Here is a 22,000-nt window from a genome sequence, read left to right as displayed (position 1 = left end):
TGCACTTGGGTCACAACAACCCCATGCAACGCTACAGGCGTGGGGAGGAGTGGCTGGAGAGCTGCCTGGCGGAAAAGGACCTGGGGGTGTTGGTTGACAGCCGCCTGAACATGAGCCAGCAGTGTGCTCAGGTGGCCAAGAGGGCCAATGGCATCCTGGCTTGCATGAGGAATAGCGTGGCCAGCAGGACCAGGGAGGTGATCGTGCCCCTGTGCTCGGCACTGGTGAGGCCGCACCTCGAGTCCTGTGTTCAGTGTTGGGCCCCTCACTCCAAGAAGGACATCGAGGTGCTGGAGCGTGTCCAGAGGAGGGCAACAAAGCTGGTGAAGGGTCTGGAGCACAGGGCTGGTGAGGAGCGGCTGAGGGAGCTGGGGTTGTTGAGCCTGGAGAAGAGGAGGCTGAGGGGAGACCTTATCACTCTCTACAGCTGCCTGACAGGAGGCTGTAGCGAGGTGGGGGTCGGTCTCTTCTCCCAAGTAACAAGCGATAGGACGAGAGGAAACGGCCTCAAGCTGCGCCAGGGGAGGTTTAGGTTGGATATTAGGAAAAAATTCTTCACCAAAAGGGTGGTCAGGCATTGGAACAGGCTGCTCAGGGAAGTGGTTGAGTCTCCATCCCTGGAGGTGTTTAAAAGACAGGTAGACATGGTGCTTGAGGACATGGTTTAGTGGTGGACTTGGCAGTGATAGGTTAACAGTTGGCCTTGATGATCTTAGGGGTCTTTTCCAAACTTAACGATTCTATGATTCTGTGAATAACTTTTTGAAATCCTTTTCAGTTCTATTTTATATGACTTTCTAAGGTATCTGTGAGTTTCAGAGAGCTGGGCTCCGTAAGTTGTTATTTCCATAATTTGACTGAGATCTCACAGAAAACTGGAAGGATTTATCTAAATTTCAAGATCAGATAAAGCATTATAGCTTCTAACAAGTAGTTAACATGAATGAATGATCACAGTCCGTATGTAAACGCAGTGAGATTCTTTCAGTGTGAGGACCCCAGTCTTGCTGAATTGTCATCTCCCCTGTTACTTAGATCCCTAGACCTATGGAGAGGGTAAATGTCTTGTCAAAGCTGCCATCCCTCTTGTCAGGATGACTGATGAAATAACTGTGCTAACAAGAACATATCTCTTTATTCCTTTGTCATTCAGTTAAGTACATCATAATATTTGATTTGAAAACGTATACTACGTGGAATTAGCAGAGCATATACTAGCTGGATTAAAAACTGGTTCACTGCCAGAGCCTAAAGTAGAGCTGTAAACAAAAGAAATCAACAGAGATCATTTCCAGGGCAGATTTCTAGGCATCAGTTCTTAGTCCAGCACTGGTTAATATTTTTAGTTTGATCTACATAATGATATAAAATGTTTGCTGAGGGAGCCTGAAGATGACACAACAGTGGGTGGCATGCATAAGTGAGAAACTAGGTGAGTATGCCTGGTTATGGCATTTGCACTCAAGAAGAATGCGGGTATGTTGGAGAGAGGTTAGAGAAAGTTCACTGAAATAACACAGCAGATGGAAAACAAATCTTGAGTATGGCTTGTTGAGTTCAGCCTAAAGAAGAGAAAAATGAGAAATGTCTTCATCGATGCATGTGGGCACTTACAGCACTTATGGAGAAGGGACTTGCTGGAAAGGCTTTTTAAGCTTGCTGCCAAGACAATAGTGAGTTTCAATGCCTGAAAATTTAAGTTAGACAAATTCAACCTTGAAATGAGATACCATTTACCAGGGGTCAGACCAATTAAAAGTTGGAGCAGTATAGCAGGGAGGTGAAGGACTCACCATCAGATGGAGTTTTGACAAGAAAACTGAGCATCATTCTAGAAGATATGCTTTGTCCCAGCTTTTAAGAAAAATCCTCCAGCCAGCACATGAAGGTAGGATGGGATCCAGCCCTCTTGTCCATTACTTTCTTTATTGACTCCAAGAAGAAGATCATGCTCCCCGTGCTCAGAACACCTATAGGCTTGCCTTAAGAGAGTTATGATCACAGCCTATGCTTCAATGCTTTGATTGCTCTTCTACTGGGATCAGGAAGGAATGTTTTCCTGATACCTAACCCAGCTCCCAGATTAGCATTTTCTGCAAGTTTATCTTCATCAGCAAACTGTCCATAGCTGAAGAGAAGGTATTTGGCAGGGCAGGGTACAATTCTGCACTCATACAATAAGTACCTTCTGACGTCTGGCACAAGTGTCTTGCTTACATGCTCAGGATCCTACACTCTATGTTAGACAGTATCTGCTCTAACTCAGATTGCCAAGACCTTAATGTTTCATTGTCTCTCTACAGCATTGTGAGGTAAGAGCCACTCTTGGAAACCACCAGGGTACAGGGTGCCTAATAAATTTCCTTCCCCTGGAAAAACCTAGATAGGGGGTACCTTATCCTCTCCTATCAGGAGAGGGCTTGCAGGCCCTGATCCTGATAGGGGACTTCAACCACCCAGGCATCTGCTGGAAAAATGGCAGAGTGAACTGCAAGCAGTCCAGGAAACTACTGGAGTGCGTTGAGGAAACTTCCTAGTACTGGTGATGGAGAGCCCAACCAGAGGAGAGGCACTGCTGGACTGTTGTTCACTAGTGCAGAAGAACTTGTCATCGGAGAGGTCAAGATTGGAGGTAGCCTGGGCTGCAGCAATCATGCCCTGGTGGAATTCTCAATCTTGAGGGGTACAGGACAGGTGAAAAGTAGTCAGGACCCTAAACCTCAGAAAGGCAAACTTTTGGCTGTTTAGGGCACTAGTGTGTGTGATCCCTGGGAAACTGCCCTCAGAGATAAAGGAGCAATTGAGAGCTGGGAGATATTTAAAGACGTTTTTCTTAGGGAGCAAAAGCTCTCAATCCCAACATGCAAGAAGTCAGTCAGGGGAGGCATGAGGCCAGCTTGGCTATGTCAAGACCTCTTAGCCAAACTAAAACAGAAAACCAAAATGCATAGGCAGTGGAGGCAGGGATATACATCCTGGGGAGATTATAGGGATATGGCCTGGGAGTGCAGGAAGGGGATCAGAAAAGCCAAGGCACAGCTGAAGCTAAACTTGGCTAGGGACATAACAAATAATAAGAAGAGTTTCTTCAGGTACATAGGACAACGAAGGAAGATGAAAGAAACTGTACCCCCCCAATAAGCGAAATGGGAGACCTGGCTACAACCGACATGGAGAAGGCTGAGGTACTCAACAACTTTTTTGCCTCGCTTTTTACCAGCAAGTGCTCTAGCCATGCTGCCCAATTCACAGAATCCAAAGGCAGGGACTGCTAGAATGAAGGAGTTACCATAGAAGTTACCTTCTTCACCACAGGAGAAGATCATGTTCGTGACCACCGAAGGAACCTGAATGTGCACAAGTCCATGGGACCTGATGAGATGTATCCAAGAGTCCTGAGGGAACTGGCAGATGAAGTTGATAAGCCACTATCCATCATATGTGAAAATTCATGGCAGACTGGTGAAGTCCCCAGTGATGGGAAAAGGGGAAACATAACCCTCATTTTTAAAAAATGGAAAAAATGAAGACCCAGGGAACTACAGGCCAGTCAGTCTCACCTCTGTGCCTGACAAGATCATGGAGCAGATACCCCTGGAAACTATGCTAAGGCACATGGAAAACAGAGAGGTGATTGGTGACAGCCAACATGGCTTCACTAAGGGCAAATCGTGCCTGACAAACTCAGTGGCCTTCTATGACAGGGTTACAGCATTGGTGGATATGGGAAGAGCAACTGACATCAACTACCTGGACTTCTGCAAAGCATTTAATACTCTCCTGCACAACATCCTTGTCTCTAGAATGGAAAGACATGGATTCAACGGGTAGACCACTTGCTGGATAAAGAATTGGCTGGATGGTTGCACTCCATGTTGTGATCAACTACTTGATGCTTGGGTGGAGACCAGTGACGAGGGGTGTCCCTCAGGGGTCCATTTTGGGACAAGTATTAAACATCTTTGTCAGGGACATGGACAGTGGGACTGAGTGCACCCTCAGCAAGTTTGTGGATGACACCAAGCTGAGTGGTGTGGTTGATACTCTAGAGGGAAGGGATGCCATCCAGAGGGACCTTGACAGGCTAGAGAGGTGGGCCCATGCAAACGTCATGAAGTTCAACAAGGCCAAGGGCAAGGTCCTGCACCTTGTTTGGGGCAATCCCAAACATGGATACAGGCTGAGTGATGAATGGATTGAGAGCAGCCCTGCAGAGAAGGACCTGGATGTATTGGTGGATGAAAAACTGAGTATGAGCCAGCGATGTCCACTCGCAGCCCAGAAAGCCAATCATATCCTGGGCTGCATCAAAAGTGTGGCCATCAGGTCGAGGGAGATGATTCTCCCCCTCTACTCCACTCTTGTGAGACCCCACCTGGAGTACTGCATTCAGCTCTGGGGCCCCCAGCATAAGAAAGATATGGACCTGCTTGAGCAGGTCCAGAGGAGGGCCACAAAGGTGATCAGGGGCTGGAGCACCTTCCATATGAGGACAGGCTGAGAGAGTTGGTGTCGTTTAGCCTAAAGAAAAGAAGGCTCTGGGGAGACCTTCTAGAAGTCTCCTAGTACTTAAAGGGGGCCTACAGGAAAGATGGGGAGGGACTCTTCATCAGGGAGTCTCGTGATAGGATGAGGGGTAACGGTTTTAAACTGAAAGAGGGTAGATTTAGATTAGATACTAGGAAGAAATTCTTTACTGTGAGGTTGGTGAGACACCGGAATAGGTTTCCTAGAGAAGTTGTGGATGTCCCCTCCCTGGAAGTGTTCAAAGCCAGGTTGGATGGGGCTTTGAGCAACCTGGTTTAGCGGAAGGTGTCCCTGCCCATGGCAGGGGGGTTGGAACGAGATGATCTTTAATGTTCCTTCCAACCCAAACCATTCTATGATTCTACGATTCCTTACTTGTGCTACTCAAATACATGTCTGTATTTGAGTAGCACAAGTATTTGTATTTGAGCAATAGGACAAGGTGGAATGGTTTCAAACGGAGAGAGGGGAGATTTAGATTATATGTTAGGAAAAAATTCTTTACTCAGAGGGTGGTGAGGCACTGGAACAGGTTGCCCAGAGAGGCTGTGGATGCCTCGTCCCTGGCAGTGTTCAAGGCCAGGCTGGACGGGGCCCTAAGCAACCTGGTCTAGTGGGTGGCGTCCCTGCCCATGGCAGGGGGGCTGGAGTTAGATGATCTTTAAGGGTCCTTCCAGCCCAAGCCCTTCTATGAAATCTATGAAATCTATACTTGGCAGAGAAATATTTTGTTAGAAAACAAAGTATTTGGCCTAGCAGAAGTCTTTGGGGCTTGGACCACGCTGTGTACGAACATAAGTGGTGTGTAATATGGAGATGATCTTAATTTTCATTAAATCTTTGGAGTGAATAGTGGATTGGGAATTGTCTACTAATTATTTTTTTCACTGTTTGCTTTCTAGACAGAGGGGGCCCAGACTTCTTGCACAAAAAGAGGGAGAGGAAAATGGCATATCTCCAAACATACTCTCTCAGTCCCTGCAGGATGACTTTTCCCCTCTAGAAGTGAGCCAGTTTTGTTACCAGTCATTTTCTTTATTCTAATCCTAATTTAAATGCCTGATTCTGCAAATACTCATCACCAGTTATGGTGTGTAGTAATGAATCCTCCTTTCAGTTGTTTGTGCAGGATCAGATCCTGGCCGAGAAGCTGTCTGCAAGGTAAGAGAAGCATGTTCCTTGATCATGCCAATCTTGCTTGACATTCATCTTGCTATCTTGTCTTCACTACTTTCCTGGAGAGAACGTTTCTCAGTGTTACTGAGGAGCTAGCTCTTTGAGGAGCTGTACTTCATCCTTTAGTGCTAAGTGCTCATGGAGCACTGAGGATGAATAGATCCAACTGACTTGAATAGTGGCAGACCTGCTGACGGATGAGACCTCCAGCAGAGTAAGCAATGCCCACAAAGCACAGAGGTGAGCAGGACGCTGCAGTACCTTGCTGTAAAAGCCAATTGGCTCATTTTCTCCTCTCCCTGTTCCCTCTGAAGCGCCCTGAGTGTGTCCCATTCAGGAATATCCTTATTGCAATGACTATCCATCAGTCTCAATCAGTGGAGGGCAGTAAATAAAAGACTGTCCATGTTCATTGGGCAGTGCATTTGAGAAATGTCCAGTAAGTACACTCAGTCTCCCTGTGTTTACCTGACACTATGTTGTAGGAGAGTGCAAAAAGAGCTGGCCCGTGGTCTGTGTTCAACCATGACTCCTCAGCACCAGGGAGCCTCAGGACATCTATTAAATACCAGCTCATCTCTGTGAAAGCTCTGGCCCGGATTTTACACCAATTTAGCTCAGTCACAGAGTCATATCAACTCTTACTCTGGATGCAGTCACACCACTACAAAGACCCTGTATTAGCATTGCTCATGCTCATTTTACACAAGAAAGCTAGAGCAGTACAGCCATCTTTACGTGGTCTGCTTCTTTCTCCATGAGGCCCCATTTCAGACCCTGCACTGTGCAGAACTGAGTAGATACTTTTGCCAGATACCTCAGACTGCCAGTGCTTTGGATGTGAGTCCATACTCCTCACCCATCCTTGTGACTGGCAATTTACATCCACTGAGTGCAAAGAAACTGTAGGATAAAATATATTGGCCATACAGGTACTGTTTTTCCCTACTCACCTCATGTGCTGACAGATGGAACTGCACATAAAAAGCCATCTCTGAAGGCTGTCAGACGCACACTTGCTTCTGAAACATGAACTGAGGTGATTGCTAAGACCTGAGCTTGTGTTCATGGTGCTCCCATCAGCAAGGCAGAACACAAGCCCAACACCCATCACAGCCTGTATGAACCCTGCACTGCAGGCTGTCAGTCTAGCCAGAAACCCAGCAATCTCATTTATGCAAAAACAAAAACAGAAAGACGGCTCCTCCTGATGGGAATAAAAATTAATTCCAGCCAAGCAGCATAGATCCTGAATTGCAAATTACGATGACAATATTTCCTTGTTCAAAAGAGACTGTCTCATGCCAAAGAAACGCCATTAGCATCAGAAACCCCATCCAAATAAATCACTGGTGAAAACTCCAGAAATGGGACACAAAAGCAAGGGAGAGGCTAGGGCCCTCTTTGTAAAGAACTGACCACACTGGAGTGAAACAGACCCACAGTAAACAAGGGACATTTTGTTTCAAAAAGTATACTTTGGGCAGTAGGACAAATGTGTTATTTGTATCTTGGCAGCGCTCCCAAATGCATGCTGCACAAAAGACTGGTGATGTAATTATGGTCGCCGCAGACCCAAAGATCTGGGTTCTGTTCCTGGCTCTACCCCAGCCCCTGTGTGACTCCAGGATTATTTCCTCTGGCCAGGATTCATCTCGCCTCACTTTAGCCACCTAAGAGACAGGCATCTAGGCTAGGTGCTCTGCCTAGGCTCACGCTACAGCCCATGGGGAGAGACCACCCCGTCCAGAGGGCTACTTAGCTCCTCTCTTGGACACCAGGCTTACGGCAGGATGGATGGCCTCTGGATGTGCTGATCTCTCACTGCTGACTAAAGGGGAAGCTTAGGGCAGAGAATCAGCTCCTAGCTGTTAGCTGGGTACAGCTGGCTGAGATGAACTATGCCCTCTGTGTCTGCTATAAAAATGGGATAAGAAGTCTTCTGGATCTCTTGCCCACTTAGATGGCAAGCCACTGATGTAGGGGCTCCTACATCTGCATCTCTGTATTGCCCTTGGCACAACGGACCCTGGAGGAACTGACACAAATGACAAATACTTCTGCACAACCCAGAAAGCACACATCAGGGTCTTATTGTAACAAGTTAGGGCAACTGTCTGAACAGGCTAGGCAGGGAGGTTACCATGCTCGAGCTTGTATCTCTCCTCCTGCGCCCTGGTGGCAGGGCAGTGGGAAGGCACTGCCCGATTCCTACACTCTCTGAGCACAGGGGCTGTAAGCACAAGATTTTGCTGCGCTGTACAAGGTGAGGAATATCCTGAGCACTTCTCACCATGCTTTCTTTTGCAAAGGCTGATCCTAATCTTTAGAATAGCTGCTGCCTGCTGAATTAAAGAGATTGTCAGGCCGATTTAGGCTTCTTTGCAAAAAAACAGGAACATTTCCAGGGCTCAGATGGAGTGAACTTGAAGAGAAAAATGTCATTTTAAGAGGAAAATGAAATGTTGCAATATTGCAAGCAGAACACAATCCTTACCAGTATAAATGAAGACAACCGATCTGATTTCATTGTCAGAGCACAGAGAAATAAATACATGAGAATGACTATTTGGGACCACACCAAAGGTCCCTGTAGCTAAGTATCTTATCTCCAAGAGTACTGAGTAGCAACTGCTTAAATACTGTAAGAACGTCAGCAAATATAGGTCTGTCCCCTTGTACGTACTCAGAGCTTCCAGCAGCTCGCAGTTACGAACTTACTGAATCAGACGGTTTGTCCTTCCAACAGCAAACTGGCCCTCCATGAATTTATCTAACCGCTTTTGAATCCACATGTATCTCTGTGCTCCAGATCACAAAGGAAGGAAGAAAAGTTCCACAATTTCATTATGTATCGTATTATTCTGTTTTAAATTTGTCTTAGTCCTGCTGCTCAATAATTTCACGAGGTCTCCCTCATTCTTGTGCTATGGGCAATAATGAACATTTGACCTCCTTTCACTTTCTCCATGCCACTCAGCATCCTACAGAACCATACCAAGTCCCTCTCCCATGTCTGCTGTAAGAGTCCAAATCTGTTTATGCTCTCTTACACAAAAGTCATTATATATATTTCTGTTCATCCTCCCTGCCCTTTTCTGGTCCTTTTCCAATCCTTCCACAGCCTAACACACTCTTCTTCAGAGTTCACATCCAGAACTGCACACAGTAACCAAGATGTCAGTTTATCATGAATCATTTTATTGTCTTTTTAGTTTTCTATTGTTCCTACTGCTGCTTTATATGTAGTTTTCTATTTTGTTTCCACTGTATCCAGAAGTTTTGTTTTCTTTTTTTTTCATAGTAATTCTCATCAATTTTTGCTTTGCCTTTTTGACTACTGCTGAACACTACCAAGTGTTTGAAGAGAAACACGTACTTGAATGACTTCAAGGTCACTTTACTGAATAACAGCAATCTCCTTGGAGCCCAGTGCTGGCCTTTTTATCCCCCACACACTATATTTCTCAACAATTAATTTCATTAGTCATTTTATCACAGCTGAGAGCCCTCAGTGTTCATTCAAAAAAAAGGTGTTCCCCTAAAATAAATACCAAATGACTTGCCTTGGTAGTTCAGAATATTCACAACAGATTCTAACTTTTTCAGCCCAAAGAACACTAGCAAAAATGTCCACTCTCTTAGGCTCCCCCACTCTGTCCTCCACAAAGAATTCCTAGGTTTGGGGTATTTAGGGTAAAAATCTTAGTGCCTAATCATGCTATCTGCAATTCTCAACCACTGATTACCTGTAGCACCATGACTGATGTTTATTTCAAGGCAGACGGAGAATTATTAGTACCCTACGGAAGAGTCAGCTTTTACTTAAATAAATAAAATGCTAACACTCAGAAGAAGAAGGACAACTCTCCTGCTAGAGACAATGGAGAGACTGACTGGGTCAAAACACCCAGTCCTTCTCACAAATCTAATGACTGTAGTCTGACTGTTCTGTAGTTTGTCCTCTTCTTGCAGAAAGGAGAAGGCTCTGCTGCCTTCGTGATACTGTTCTTTTCTCAGCCCTTCTCTGCTTTGTGTCAGAGTTAACAGTAAGAAAGACCTGGGGGGACATCTTCGCAAGGAGCAGATGCCCTGGAGATGTGCAGGTGAGGTTCTGCTGTGATCTTCACAAGGTCTGACAAAAAGCCAGTGGAGACTTACAATAGTTTGGGATTTTGGTCTTTCGTCTGTATCCCCTTGTTAATTAACAACACCCATCTGATGCAAAGTTGAGGCTTTAGGGTCACTGTTCACTACATGCGAAAGCCAGCAATGTGGCTCTACAGCAACTAATAACAGTGGAGAAGACCAGAGTCCTAGTGAGTCCCAGAGGCACCTTCAGGGAAAGAAGCTATTCATGACAGCACTCCAGGTTGAGCTAGAAAGTAGAAGAGAGTGAGAGAACCAAAGAGACAATGTTTATTCACAGTGACATTACTATCCCATCTACACAGAAGTAAAGGGGGAGATGTGAAGACAAGAATTCAGAATATAGCAGTCAGTGCATCTGTAAGCAACAAGAGATACTGAACAGGAGGAAACACAAGGCTGTTTATATGGATGCTTATTGTTTGAAAAAAAAAAAAGAAAAAAGATAAACTGAGCAGGTAGGTGTAATGCACACAGCAACAAAAAAAGATGAGAGAACATCAACTTGTTAGAATTCTTTTCCATTTCCTGAATGTGAGAGCAGTAATACTGGATAGAGATTAATATGGAGTAACACAGCAGCCCCTGAATCTTATGTTCATTGCTGCTCAAAATTATCCCATGTCCAATCCCAGACACTACAGCAGGGAAAGTGCCTTTTCATAGCATCCAGGCCTGATGTGCCCTAATGGAGACCTTATCCTTTGAGACACCCCTGGAAGGTGTCTTCTAACAAGAAGGCAAAGATTTTACACTTAGAGAAGTCTCTCATGATTAGCTTCTGGCAAAACATAACATACCTGGACTTTCAGCAATTAGAAGGGCAGGAACAGAGAAATCAGAGCCCATCAAGTAAGAAAAAAAGGATTAAGTGGTGCTTCAAGAGGCAAGCCCTTGACCGAAGGGAGAGTCAGCACTGTCATAAGCCAAAAGCCCTGGCTAACACTGCCTATACCTATGCATTTCTGAATGATTATGTCACAGAACATTAAGGCCTAATCCCTATCTTGAGTTAAATCTCAATTTACTACTTTGAAATTAGGTGAGTCCTTGCTATGAGATGCAATCCATGCCCCAGAGTGATCCATGATTTGATCTCAGTGCACCCGTTTAACATTTTAAATCTCTCAATGATTCTTTTGCATTTGTTACTTACAAGAGCCATACCCCACTGCAAATAGGTCCTTGTACTTTGGGTTCCTGTAATGAGAAAATATATATAAGATTGCATTTATTATTAACCATACAGCTCCACAGAAACGCACAGTGTTTCACATATTAATATCAGAGTCCATTCTCACAGGACTGCAGAGAGTCTGAGGGCTTGACCCTTTGAACATATGCACTAGTAAAGTTTGTGTATGAGTAATTCTTCCAGACTCAAGATGCACAAAACCCCAGAACATCAGAAGACCACAGCAGGAGATGAAAAGAATAAAAAGGGCACAGACAGACACAATGTCAATCTCCAGCACTTACTATCCATTTCATAATCAGGGAAAGTTTACTTTTAAAAATGAGGTCTTTGAGGAAAGGAAAAAGGCAGGAATGTGTCAGTTTCCATCTTTCAGGGGCAAGAATAAAGGAGTAATTTACCTTCCTGCTATAAAATAATGAGGGATGCTTCAAGAGGCAGCTATCAGTTCATGAATTCATAATCATTCCCACAGACCAGGAAGGGAAATTCCCTTCTGACCCAGTTGGTGAACAGTATATTTGCTGAGGCATACTGACTATGAGTAATTAGCCATCTACTATGTTTGCTGAAGTCTCTTTATCTGAAAAACATCTACCTTCTTTACAACTTCTGCTGTGTGTGGACAGATACTGCAGGGTTTACATGGGATAAAGGTCAGTACTGTTGCTGTCCCTGAGCTCACACAGCACAACCAGTGGATAACAATTCTGTGAAATGAGTGTATGTGAAAATTATCTAACGAGTGTTTTCTCTGACTTGCTGTTCTGAATTGATAAAATAAAACCACTTCTCTTTTCATTTCTCCTGTCTTTTTTCACTTGGGCTAATACCTTGGCATCTTAATGCTCTTGCTCTATCCACTAAGTGCACTGTCACTGCTAACAATGTGAGAATAAAAAATTAGAAAAGCTTATTACATAAGGCAATTTGCGGTTCTTCTTCCAATTTCAGGGCCATCTTTCTGTTATCCTTTCCTGGAGACAAGAATAACAGCAGCACAAACTACCTATAAAAGATACCTTTTCTCCGAATTTTACATCTCATTTTGCTGTTATTTTGTAAGTCTCACACAACTCCATCCTTGATATTCTATTAAAGTATAATTACTGCAGTGGCTTGAAAGGACAGAGCAATCCTGCTCTGTCTCTCCATAGATCCCCTTTGGCAAGACACAGATGTGTTGACGCTGCCCCACAAACAAGTGAGAGGAAGCCTAGCTGCAGGAGAGCACAAGGCAGGAGCTGACTATGTATGTCTCATGCTCAGTGCATGAACCAAGCCAGTTCTGGGGAGATTCAAGCGTGTTAAAAAGTAAAAGGACTTATTCAGGTTGGTGATGAGTGGCTTTTTCAGGGTAATAACCATGGTGATAACATCTCAGAAAAAGAGAGTCGATATGAAAGTATCGGTGATTGGTTTTGGACTGACCCGAAGTAAATACGCAAAAGCCGACTGCAAGGTAAATGCCTACTAAACTGAACTGTGTAAGACCCCAGTACACAAATATCACTGTTGTCTGGGCAGCAATTGAATATGTACCATGCATAAAGGTCTTGCCTGGCATCAGTGCCTCAGCATCTTATAGTCTATGGTGATACCTGTCTGGCACATGCAATGTTTGCATTTCCCTTTCTGCTGCTTTAATTCTTTTGTGTTGATACTTGTCAAAAATGTAGTCACTATCCCTTCTCCTCCCCTGGGCTTTTCAGGATTGATTGCTACAGCATATTGTCCAAAGATACGACATGTCTATCCCAACTGTCTCAAGAAGGGACTCTTCTTTGCTCTGCTAACTGCACTCACTCTGCCCTAGCGCTGCACAGAGCCTGCTGTGCCTTCACCTTTTGCTGAATGGCACAAGCCTGGCACATTCAGCCTTACATACGGTGCTTTGCATCCAGAAGCACCAGGCATGTCTAGGCGCTGCCAAAGCAGCTGGCTGTAATTATTCAAAACAGTGTTCCCAGAGAAACTAGCCCTGCCTTGGAAGGTGCCGTGACATTCAATTCCGCTCCCCTGCGAATAGCCCAGAGTAAGTTTGTAATAAAGAGACTTACCAAGAGATGGCAGTAACTGCAAGTCTCTTGGTTTTGTCATACTGGAACTTCCAGAGTGGAAGGAGGGTTCCTTCCTGATCTCTATATTCATCCGAGGCATCCTCAAAATATTTAAAATCTAAACAAAAAAAATCAAGGAAAAGGTCCCGGTGAATAAATAGGAAATAAATTAGCATTGTGCAGTGCCAGGGAAGCTTTAAAAAACACTGTTATCCTCATAGCCTCTGCACAACCCAATTGTTAGTATAAAAACTGTCTCGGTCCTTAAGTCTCAACTGCAAACCAGCATCTAAGTCCTGTAAATGCATTGTACGAAGCACTAAGTCCTCACACAAAAAAAGCTGATGATCTAAAAGCAGACAAAAGATGAACAAGAAAGCAGGAGCCCAGATTGCGGAGTCACCTCAGGCCACTCCCAGAGCTAGATGAGGCCTTTCAGGACGGAGCTGAGTAGAAGTAGCAAAACCCCTGCAAAATAACATCAAGACTGAGTATGTCACTGTGGCTGGGACCTGTATGCCAGCAGAGAGATGTTCGGCACTGTCAGCTGCCAGTAGCACCTGCCTCCAGGAGGGAAGTACCTGCTGAGGGAGTGAAGTGCCACAGGGAGGGCAATGATGACCAAACCTGCTGGCCCCAGCCTGCTCAGAGCAGGGCTGATAGGACATGCCCTTTGAATGCCCACGGTCTGCTGTCCTGTTTGCCATGTGTGAGTCACCATGTTCCTAGCCCTGCTCATTTTAGGTCTGTTTCTCTATCCCATCCCATCCCATCCCATCCCATCCCATCCCATCCCATCCTATTCTATTCTATTCTATTCTATTCTATTCTATTCTATTCTATTCTATTCTATTCTATTCTATTCTATTCTATTCTATTCTATTCTATTCTATTCTATTCTATTCTATTCTATTCTATTCCTTTCCAGTCTACTCTAGTCTACTCTAGCCTGCTCTAGCCTACTCTAGTCTATTCTACCGTTGCTACAGCTGTGGCCACTCATCTGCAGGAGTTCTGGCCTGAGTCAGAAGCACCTCCCAGCAGGGCCGTACCTTGTGCAATGTCATCAAATGTGTTCTGATTCACCATCCGCTCCATTATTTTAGCAGCCTTTGAGATCTTGGTTATATCATCACTCTGTTGAAAAGAAAAACAAGGAAGATAAAATGTATTTCCTATCTGTTTACAACTCCTTCAGACCCTGTGTGATTGAAAACCTTGAGTCCTTTGATCCTGAATACAGGATAATTTGAAGCTCCTCACACTAGCACCTAATGATAAGGGCACTTGAATTAAGGCAATGACTTTATTATAAGTTTAGCAAGATGCCATTCACAGCTGAGCTGCAGCAATTTCAGTGTTTGTTCCTGATTTAGCTCAATTGGAAGGTATTTATCTGTGAAGGCAGTTAGAGTCTTGCCTTCCTCAACTCATTCAAGCTACCTCATGATGGGATGAGCTAAAAGCCCACACGTGATCCCTCCCCCATCTCACTTGATAATAGTTCATTAGGTTCAGTAATGAAATCATAGATGCTTGATCATGCACAAGCATCCTCTCCTCTCTATCTGGAGAGATTTAAAGTCTCATGTGTTAAGTGAAGATCATAGGATTTAGAAAGCCTTCAATCAATCACTGGGCAATTCCAACTTGATGCATTCATAGATCCATAAGCTCATACAATGTATAACCAACATGCAAAGGACAGTTTGCTGTCCAGCTCTGGTGGAAATTGTTTTGATACTGTGGAAAATCCCATCTTCCTGGCCAGGGAATACCACAAGTGGGGAAGCCTGTGTATGTGAAGGTATGCAGATACACCTTCAGGTATGCAAGTACTGGAAACCTTTTGGGGAGTGCCACCTTGCAAGGCCAGCAGTCCCTACGTAACTGTGTCAGTAATATCATGTAAGGCTAAGATTGCCTAGGAAACTATGCCAGAAACAGCAAACTTGGGTGTGGACATAGCAAAAATGTGACCAATGGGAAAAAAGGAATTAGGGGCAGGTTGTTGATATGGAAGGAGAAAGGGTGGAGAAAGGGAACAATCCAGGTGCATGGGGGAAGAAGCAGCATGGACAAATGGAGAAAAGGGAGCAGAACAGGGGCTGTTTGTTTGACTGTCAGCAAATGGCTGGTTAGTATGCTTGTCTGACAGAGCCTTGTGCCTGATCACCACAGTCTTATAACCATCTTCTTACTAAATTCTATTCCTAACTATTTTTTGTGTGAGTGTCCTCTCTATCCTCTATGTACGCACGTGCAATCACTAGCAAAATCCAAGCTAATTAATGGGCATGTAGGACAAGAAGCCTGGGTGCCAGCAACTGGAAGGATGGAGCTTAAATGTCCCCAGACTGTGCTGGCTGATGCCAGCAGAGCTCTGTGCAATGATGTGAAAACATCAAAGTGTATGCAAAGTGCTCGGACAGCATGCTGCTCCAAGGACCTGAATACCCATCTACTTCTGCTGCCCCAAAGCCCCATCAGTGTTTCATAGAATCATAGAATCATTTAGGTTGGAAAAGACTTTTAAGATCATCGAGTCCAACCGTTAACCTAGCACTGCCAAGTCCACCACTAAACCATGTCCCTAAGCACTAGATCTACCCATCTTTTAAATACCTCCAGGGATGGGGACTCAACCACTTCCCTGGGCAGCCTCTTCCAATGCCTGACTGCCCTTTTAGAGAAGAATTTTTTCCTAATATCCAACCTAAACCTCCCCTGGTGCAGTTTGAGGCCATTTCCTCTTGTCCTGTCGCTTGTTACTTGGGAGAAGAGACCGACCCCCACCTCACTACGGCCTCCTGTCAGGCAGTTGTAGAGAGCGATAAGGTCTCCCCTCAGCCTCCTCTTCTCCAGGCTCAACAACCCCAGCTCCCTCAGCCGCTCCTCACCAGCCCTGTGCTCCAGACGCTTCACCAGCTTTGTTGCCCTTCTCTGGCCACGCTCCAGCACCTCGATGTCCTTCTTGGAGTGAGGGGCCCAACACTGAACACAGGACTCGAGGTGCAGCCTCACCAGTGCCGAGCACAGGGGCACGATCACCTCCCTGGTCCTGCTGGCCACACTGTTCCTGATACAAGCCAGGATGCCATTGGCCTTTTTGGCCACCTGAGCACACTGCTGGCTCATGTTCAGGTGGCTGTCAACCAACACCCCCAGGTCCTTTTCCACCGGGCAGCTCTCCAGCCACTCTTCCCCAAGCCTGCAGTGTTGCATGCGTTTCAAAGCCTTTCATCTTCAAACCCCTGCTAGGGACTGATGGCTGCCAGCACAGCATGATTTCCTTCACAGTGACGACACTGAAAAGAAACTTGTCATCCTTGACACAGCTCAGAGAGTGCCCTGAACATGAAAAGAAAAAGTGAAATGACTTGCCAAAACTACACTGCACAGTCACAGTCAGAACCAAGAACATGACTTCAGACTATGTGTGTCCCAGCCCTCTGCTTCTTTTTTGGGTTCTGCACAGACTTAAGGGAGACTGAGCGCCTTGCTTCAAAGAGCACGAAACCCAAAGGCCTACAAAAAGATGACAGGACAAAGGAGAAAAAAAGCTATTCTATAATCTGCAACACTTTATATAAATCCATAGTTTGCCTACACCTTCAGTAATGTGTGGAGTTGTCTTCTCCCAACTCAGAAAGGATAAAGTAGAACTTGGAACCAAGTTCAGAGAAGGGCAACAAGGATGGTCCAAGTCTGGAATGGTTTCTGTAACAGGAAAAACTGAGTAGGCTGGGATTTGCCAGTCTGGAGAAGAGATGGCTTGGGAAGACAAGAGACAGGTCTATGAAATCCTAAATGGCCCAGAGACGATGGACAGGTACTGACTGATCACTGTATCTTCTGATACAAAAAGTAGGGGTGTCAAGTGAAGCTAGTGGAAGTCAAGTTCAAAATACACAAAAGGAGGTGACTCTTACAGAAGGACGACACATCTTTGCAACTCCTTATCAAAGGGTGTTGTAGATGCAAGAATTTTACATGGTTTCAGGGAAGATTGAACAAGTACTTCCATCTATGTGCCAAAGCACATCAAGCTTGGGAAACAGCTGAAATTAGTTGATGGCTGGAAGAATATTTGGGACTGGGATATACTCTTGCTGTGTTCTTACCCTTCCTTACACATTCACTTGCGGTTAGAGCCTTGATCTGAATCACTGTGGCCACTCTCATGTTCTTCAGGTTTTCCCTAGGTCTGTGGGAGGACTTCTTGATAGTAGCACAGAGAATTTACTGTCATGTTCAAAACTTAAGAAAGTGCAGGAAAAGATGTTTTCAAATTTTAACATAGTAGGCTATTCCCTAGACATAAGGAATTCATAAATATTAACAGAAATTAAAGAGGTAGGGAAAGAGGATGCTTGAAACATCTCAAGTAGAAATCAATACTCTCAATTGCTGGGATTTCTCTCGTTTGACTTTAAGTTGACATTATTGCTTCTGCCACAATAACACCTATCTTTCTCTAAAATACTTCCTAAAATAAAGCAATTCACCTTTCCTAACACTTGTCGAGCAATATTGGGATCACGACTATAAAAATGTCATTGGCTGCCACCAGCATATTGCTCTGAGTAACCTTAATTGACAGAGGTTAAATGTGGAAAAGGTTACAATTTGATTTAGAAAAAGAGAAGCACAATAAACACTTTTCTCTACAACACTGTAGAAGTCATAGTTTCAAGGTATAAAGAACAGATCCCCTGGAGTCCTGCTGGTTCATCAGGTGCGTTAGCTAGGCTGTCTTCCATTCACCTATTATGCAGGCAAAAATCTCTCTTCCATTTTAACATGCAGCTGCTACTGGAAGGAGCTGGGGAGGAACGGCAGTGCTGTACCCTTACAGACATGAGCAGGATCACGGCTGTTGTTCTCTTACACATCCAAGGAAACTTGCACTGCAAGCATTCTGAATTTCCAACCTGAGACATCATTTTGGACTGAAGATCAGAAGATAAGGCTTACTTTATGTGTTCTGAAAGACGGATGCTAGATCCTGCCTCAGCTATATTTTTTTTTGTCAGCGGAAAGCAGGCTTTAAACAAAAAAACCCTGTAAATACAGAAACAATGTATTATTCAATGGATTTTTTCCTGCAATGCAGGAAACTCTCCAGATGAATCAAAAGAGCTTTAAGTCAGATTTCCCGTTTGGTAGCTATGCTGTTAGCAATGCAGCCATGAATAACTACATTTTTGGCATTAAACTGGATCAGAGTGTGTTATTTTCTCATTGGATCCTGTCCTATTTCAGGTTTGATTTATTCTGTATGTTACTGAAATAAATCTTCAGTGGAAGTGATAGGCCTAATTTATCCTTTTTTTTAAAGGTCTGTTTGAAATTCATTTTTTTGTTGTAGGCCAACTCTGGGCTAGCTAGCCAAATGTAACATGAGCTCATCAGCTATCAAATTAATTTGTTTATTTCTGTGCATAAATTATTTTTAGAACAGCAATAATGTTAATGGAATCATATGTAAGACAGATAATGGGATAGTACTTTGAAAATAAATGTCTTGGTCTTGCTCTACTATTTATTAACACTAATTGCTTCATACTTGCCTCTCAGCAGCTGGCCAGTTGCAATGTGTAACTCCACTAAACTGAAGCATGAAAAAAGGCTCCTGCTGCTGTATAATTGTATACCCAGAAGACAAACCCCACCCTAAAACCAGTGCAGTAACTGGTCATATCTCTGGCAATACAGGTATTGCAATACATGTACTGGCAATACTAGAAGAACTTCTGGCTTGCAAAGAAAAAAGGATGGTACAGGTGTTGTCACCTCTTTCCCAGTGCTGCAAACACCCACTGCAAATCCCAAATAAAGTCCCCCAGGTTGAATCCTGTCAAGTATTTATTCATTTGCAGAATTGTACTCATCTGTTCATTTTCACTGTTTGCTTTTAATTCTGATACTCTGTAAACAGCAGATTGAAGACAAGGGAGTTGGTAACAACTCATCCACTCCTTGGGATGAGCAGGAACAGGTGAACCATAATACGAAGGTTAATTGCATTCGAATTTCATCTGTTATTTCAAAAATAATTGTGGTCATCCAAGAGCTTCCAAATGATAATTATGACCCTGTGGGCTGGGCTGTCTCACCAGGCATATCCGAGAAAGGGGTAATGCTATAGTGAGATAGACAAGTCAGACAGGACCTCACATGATTCAGGAATGCACATTTCTCCATTAAATGTAAATTTTGTTTGGACTTTTTAAGAAACTGTTGAACCACTTCTGCTTCAGAGGAGACCAGAGACTGTTCCAGTGCAGTAAGTTCCAGCTTCAACACATTCCTAATGGGTTCACATCCATCTGTATTTCTGTTGATACTATCCTCTGCCTTAGTAATTCTTCTCCCTCTCTTTTATATCTATCTCAGATTCCCTCTTTACCTTTGCATTACCAGATAAATACGCTAAGAATTTTTTAGTCTCTTGTATTCAAGCTTTCCATTTCTTTATTCTTTTCCATATCTATGCAGTTTTGTAATCTATCATCTTTGAAAAGGGGTGATCAAAATCATATATCCCTGTACTACTCCAGATAAGGTATCACCCTGCCTTACATAACAGAAATAGTATTTCTCTGCTGTCCCTCACACAATATATTCCAGCAATGTACTTGTCTTCTCACAGCCACATCACAACTCACCGACTGACACACTCATATTTCTCCCTGTCATTTCAAACTGTAAGCCCTCACCTTATCGAAGATTGCTTTGATACTCCAAAATGCATGGTCCTCCTCTCCACCAGTCCCTCCCCATCTGTACTAGTAACAACTTTTCTGGTTTATCTAATCATTTCCTAAAGGGACTATAGCAATAGCTTTAAAGAATTTCGGCTGGATTACCTTTACTATACTTTCCTTGTTAAGGGAAACAACAACTATTCTCTTAGCAAAGAAAGAGATGAGATCATTTGGACACAGCCTACCTTTGGTAAACACGTGCTATTTTATTCCATTTCATATACTCCCAGTTCTCTATTCTTTCCCTCCATATTAATTCTATTGCCTCATATACTGTTAAAGGTCAGACTAATGGAACCATTTTTAACCCTCTTACATATAATATATCCTTGTTTTACTCCAATTACATAGCTCCACCCCTCTTCAGATAGATTCATTAAAAATCCTTACTATCAGATTTGTGATTTCATGCCTTGTCACCTCAGGGTGAGAGGAGCTAGCGTGCATCAACTTAATTGCATTAAGCTCTTTGCATTTTGCTTCTACCTCAGATACTGTCATTTCTATGCTCACCCAACAACATGAGGAGGGTCGTACTGGATCAGACCAAGAGTATCTCTGGGCCAGGATCCTCTCTGTAATCAGAGCCATAAGCAGATGGCTCAGGAACAGTAAGAACAGGACAAGCAGATACAACACTTCTGCCTAGTTCTCTCCGCTTCCAACTATTTTCAGCTCAGAAAATTTCATATCATTCCTCTTTGGTATTCTGTGTTCTCCATGTTCTGTTTGCTGCCTTTATTGAAAACTGAGGAAAAGTTTCAAATGTTCTATCACTGCTCTAGGATGTAGCACATCCTCTTCTCTCTAGATCCATTTGAGTGAGGGACATATTGAGAGATTTCCAAGAGTCCCTCATCACAGTCTCCAGTCAAACACTTTCTGTCATTCTGACTTTTATTCACTCATATTCTTCTTTGTATCATCCTCATCCTTCCTTCTGCTGGAATGCCTGGTTGTCTCCATTCCTTCTTCTGTTGGCTGCCTCTCCTGCTTCGCCAAACCATGTCTTCCTTGCTTCTTCTCCTCTTTCTTCACTGCAGTGCATGGCTTCATTCTACTTCTTTTCCCCTAGTGAGGAGCTTCTACTCCACTGTCAAGGCTCCCTTTCCTCTCCCTCTCTCTCTCCCCTCCCCTCCCCTCCCCTCCCCTCCCCTCCCCTCCCCTCCCCTCCCCTCCCCTCCCCTCCTCTCCTCTCCTCTCCTCTCCTCTCCTCTCCTCTCCTCTCCTCTCCTCTCCTCTCCTCTCCTCTCCTCCTCCTCTCCTCTCCTCTCCTCTCCTCTCCTCTCCTCTCCTCTCCTCTCCTCTCCTCTCCTCTCCTCTCCTCTCCTCTCCTCTCCTCTCCTCTCCTCTCCTCTCCTCTCCTCTCCTCTCCTCTCCCTTTGGCCACATTCTTCCATGGATCATGTTCTTCCTCTCCCAGTGATCTGTTCTCTTGGCCTCTTATTCAGTACCAGTACTGTTTTCTCTTTCTTTTCATCCATTATATTTTCAAATCCATCATCTCCAGCTGCTGCTCTAGTTCTTGGATCTTATCTTTCATGGCCTCCTACCATAGCAAGAGCTTCCATCAGAGATCCACCTCTGGTAATATTGACTCATTTTCTCCTCTTCTTCCCTCTGGGTTGAATCCAGTGCTATCTCAGTAGCTATCACAGTCTTTTTCTTCCTAGTACCTAGCCTTACAGAAACAATGGTGGAAATCAATTGCTGCTTCTAGCCATTGCATCCTTGATCCAGATCAGCCACCTCTCCTGCTTGATGTTCCACAGTTCCCCTTCAGCAATGATCAAAGGCAGCATGACCGCAGAAAGTGTTTAGCTGGAAAAGCTCTGTTTCAATTGCCATGTGTGGTCCAAAGTATGAAACCTGTGAGTTGGAAGCTCCACAAAACCCACTTCTTCATTTGCTGACTTGAGACCAGAAGTACAGATTTTGACGCCATCAACCTTTAATTTCCATAGACCTACACATGACCAGATGCCATGCCTGTTCTAAGCCTGATTTTAGCCTTGTGTTACTTCAGGCTGCATTTTTCCACCTAGCGACTGGAAAATTCAGCAGGTTTTTCATACACTTCAAGCTGCTCCACCAGCCTCACACAGGGCCTCAATTTGGGACAC

At 44.2% G+C, this 22,000-nt stretch overlaps 1 protein-coding gene across 1 annotated transcript in view; it reads right to left on the bottom strand.

Moving 5' to 3' along the window:
- DNAI1 (dynein axonemal intermediate chain 1) overlaps positions 1-22,000 on the bottom strand; it is a gene marked incomplete at both ends in the record, with an annotated part of 149,341 nt that overhangs the window by 101,568 nt on the left and 25,773 nt on the right. The window contains 3 exons of the mRNA XM_082335571.1: positions 11,009-11,052; positions 13,108-13,225; positions 14,160-14,244. Coding sequence (XP_082191697.1) covers positions 11,009-11,052; positions 13,108-13,225; positions 14,160-14,244 — 247 coding nt within the window. The remainder of the gene's footprint in view (positions 1-11,008; positions 11,053-13,107; positions 13,226-14,159; positions 14,245-22,000) is intronic.

Source organism: Platalea leucorodia, assembly GCF_965183815.1.
Source record: "Platalea leucorodia genome assembly, chromosome: Z".
NCBI classification, from domain to species: domain Eukaryota; kingdom Metazoa; phylum Chordata; class Aves; order Pelecaniformes; family Threskiornithidae; genus Platalea; species Platalea leucorodia.
The sequence above is the reverse complement of the archived record's forward strand: the minus strand, read 5'-3'. Positions and strand labels throughout refer to the sequence as shown.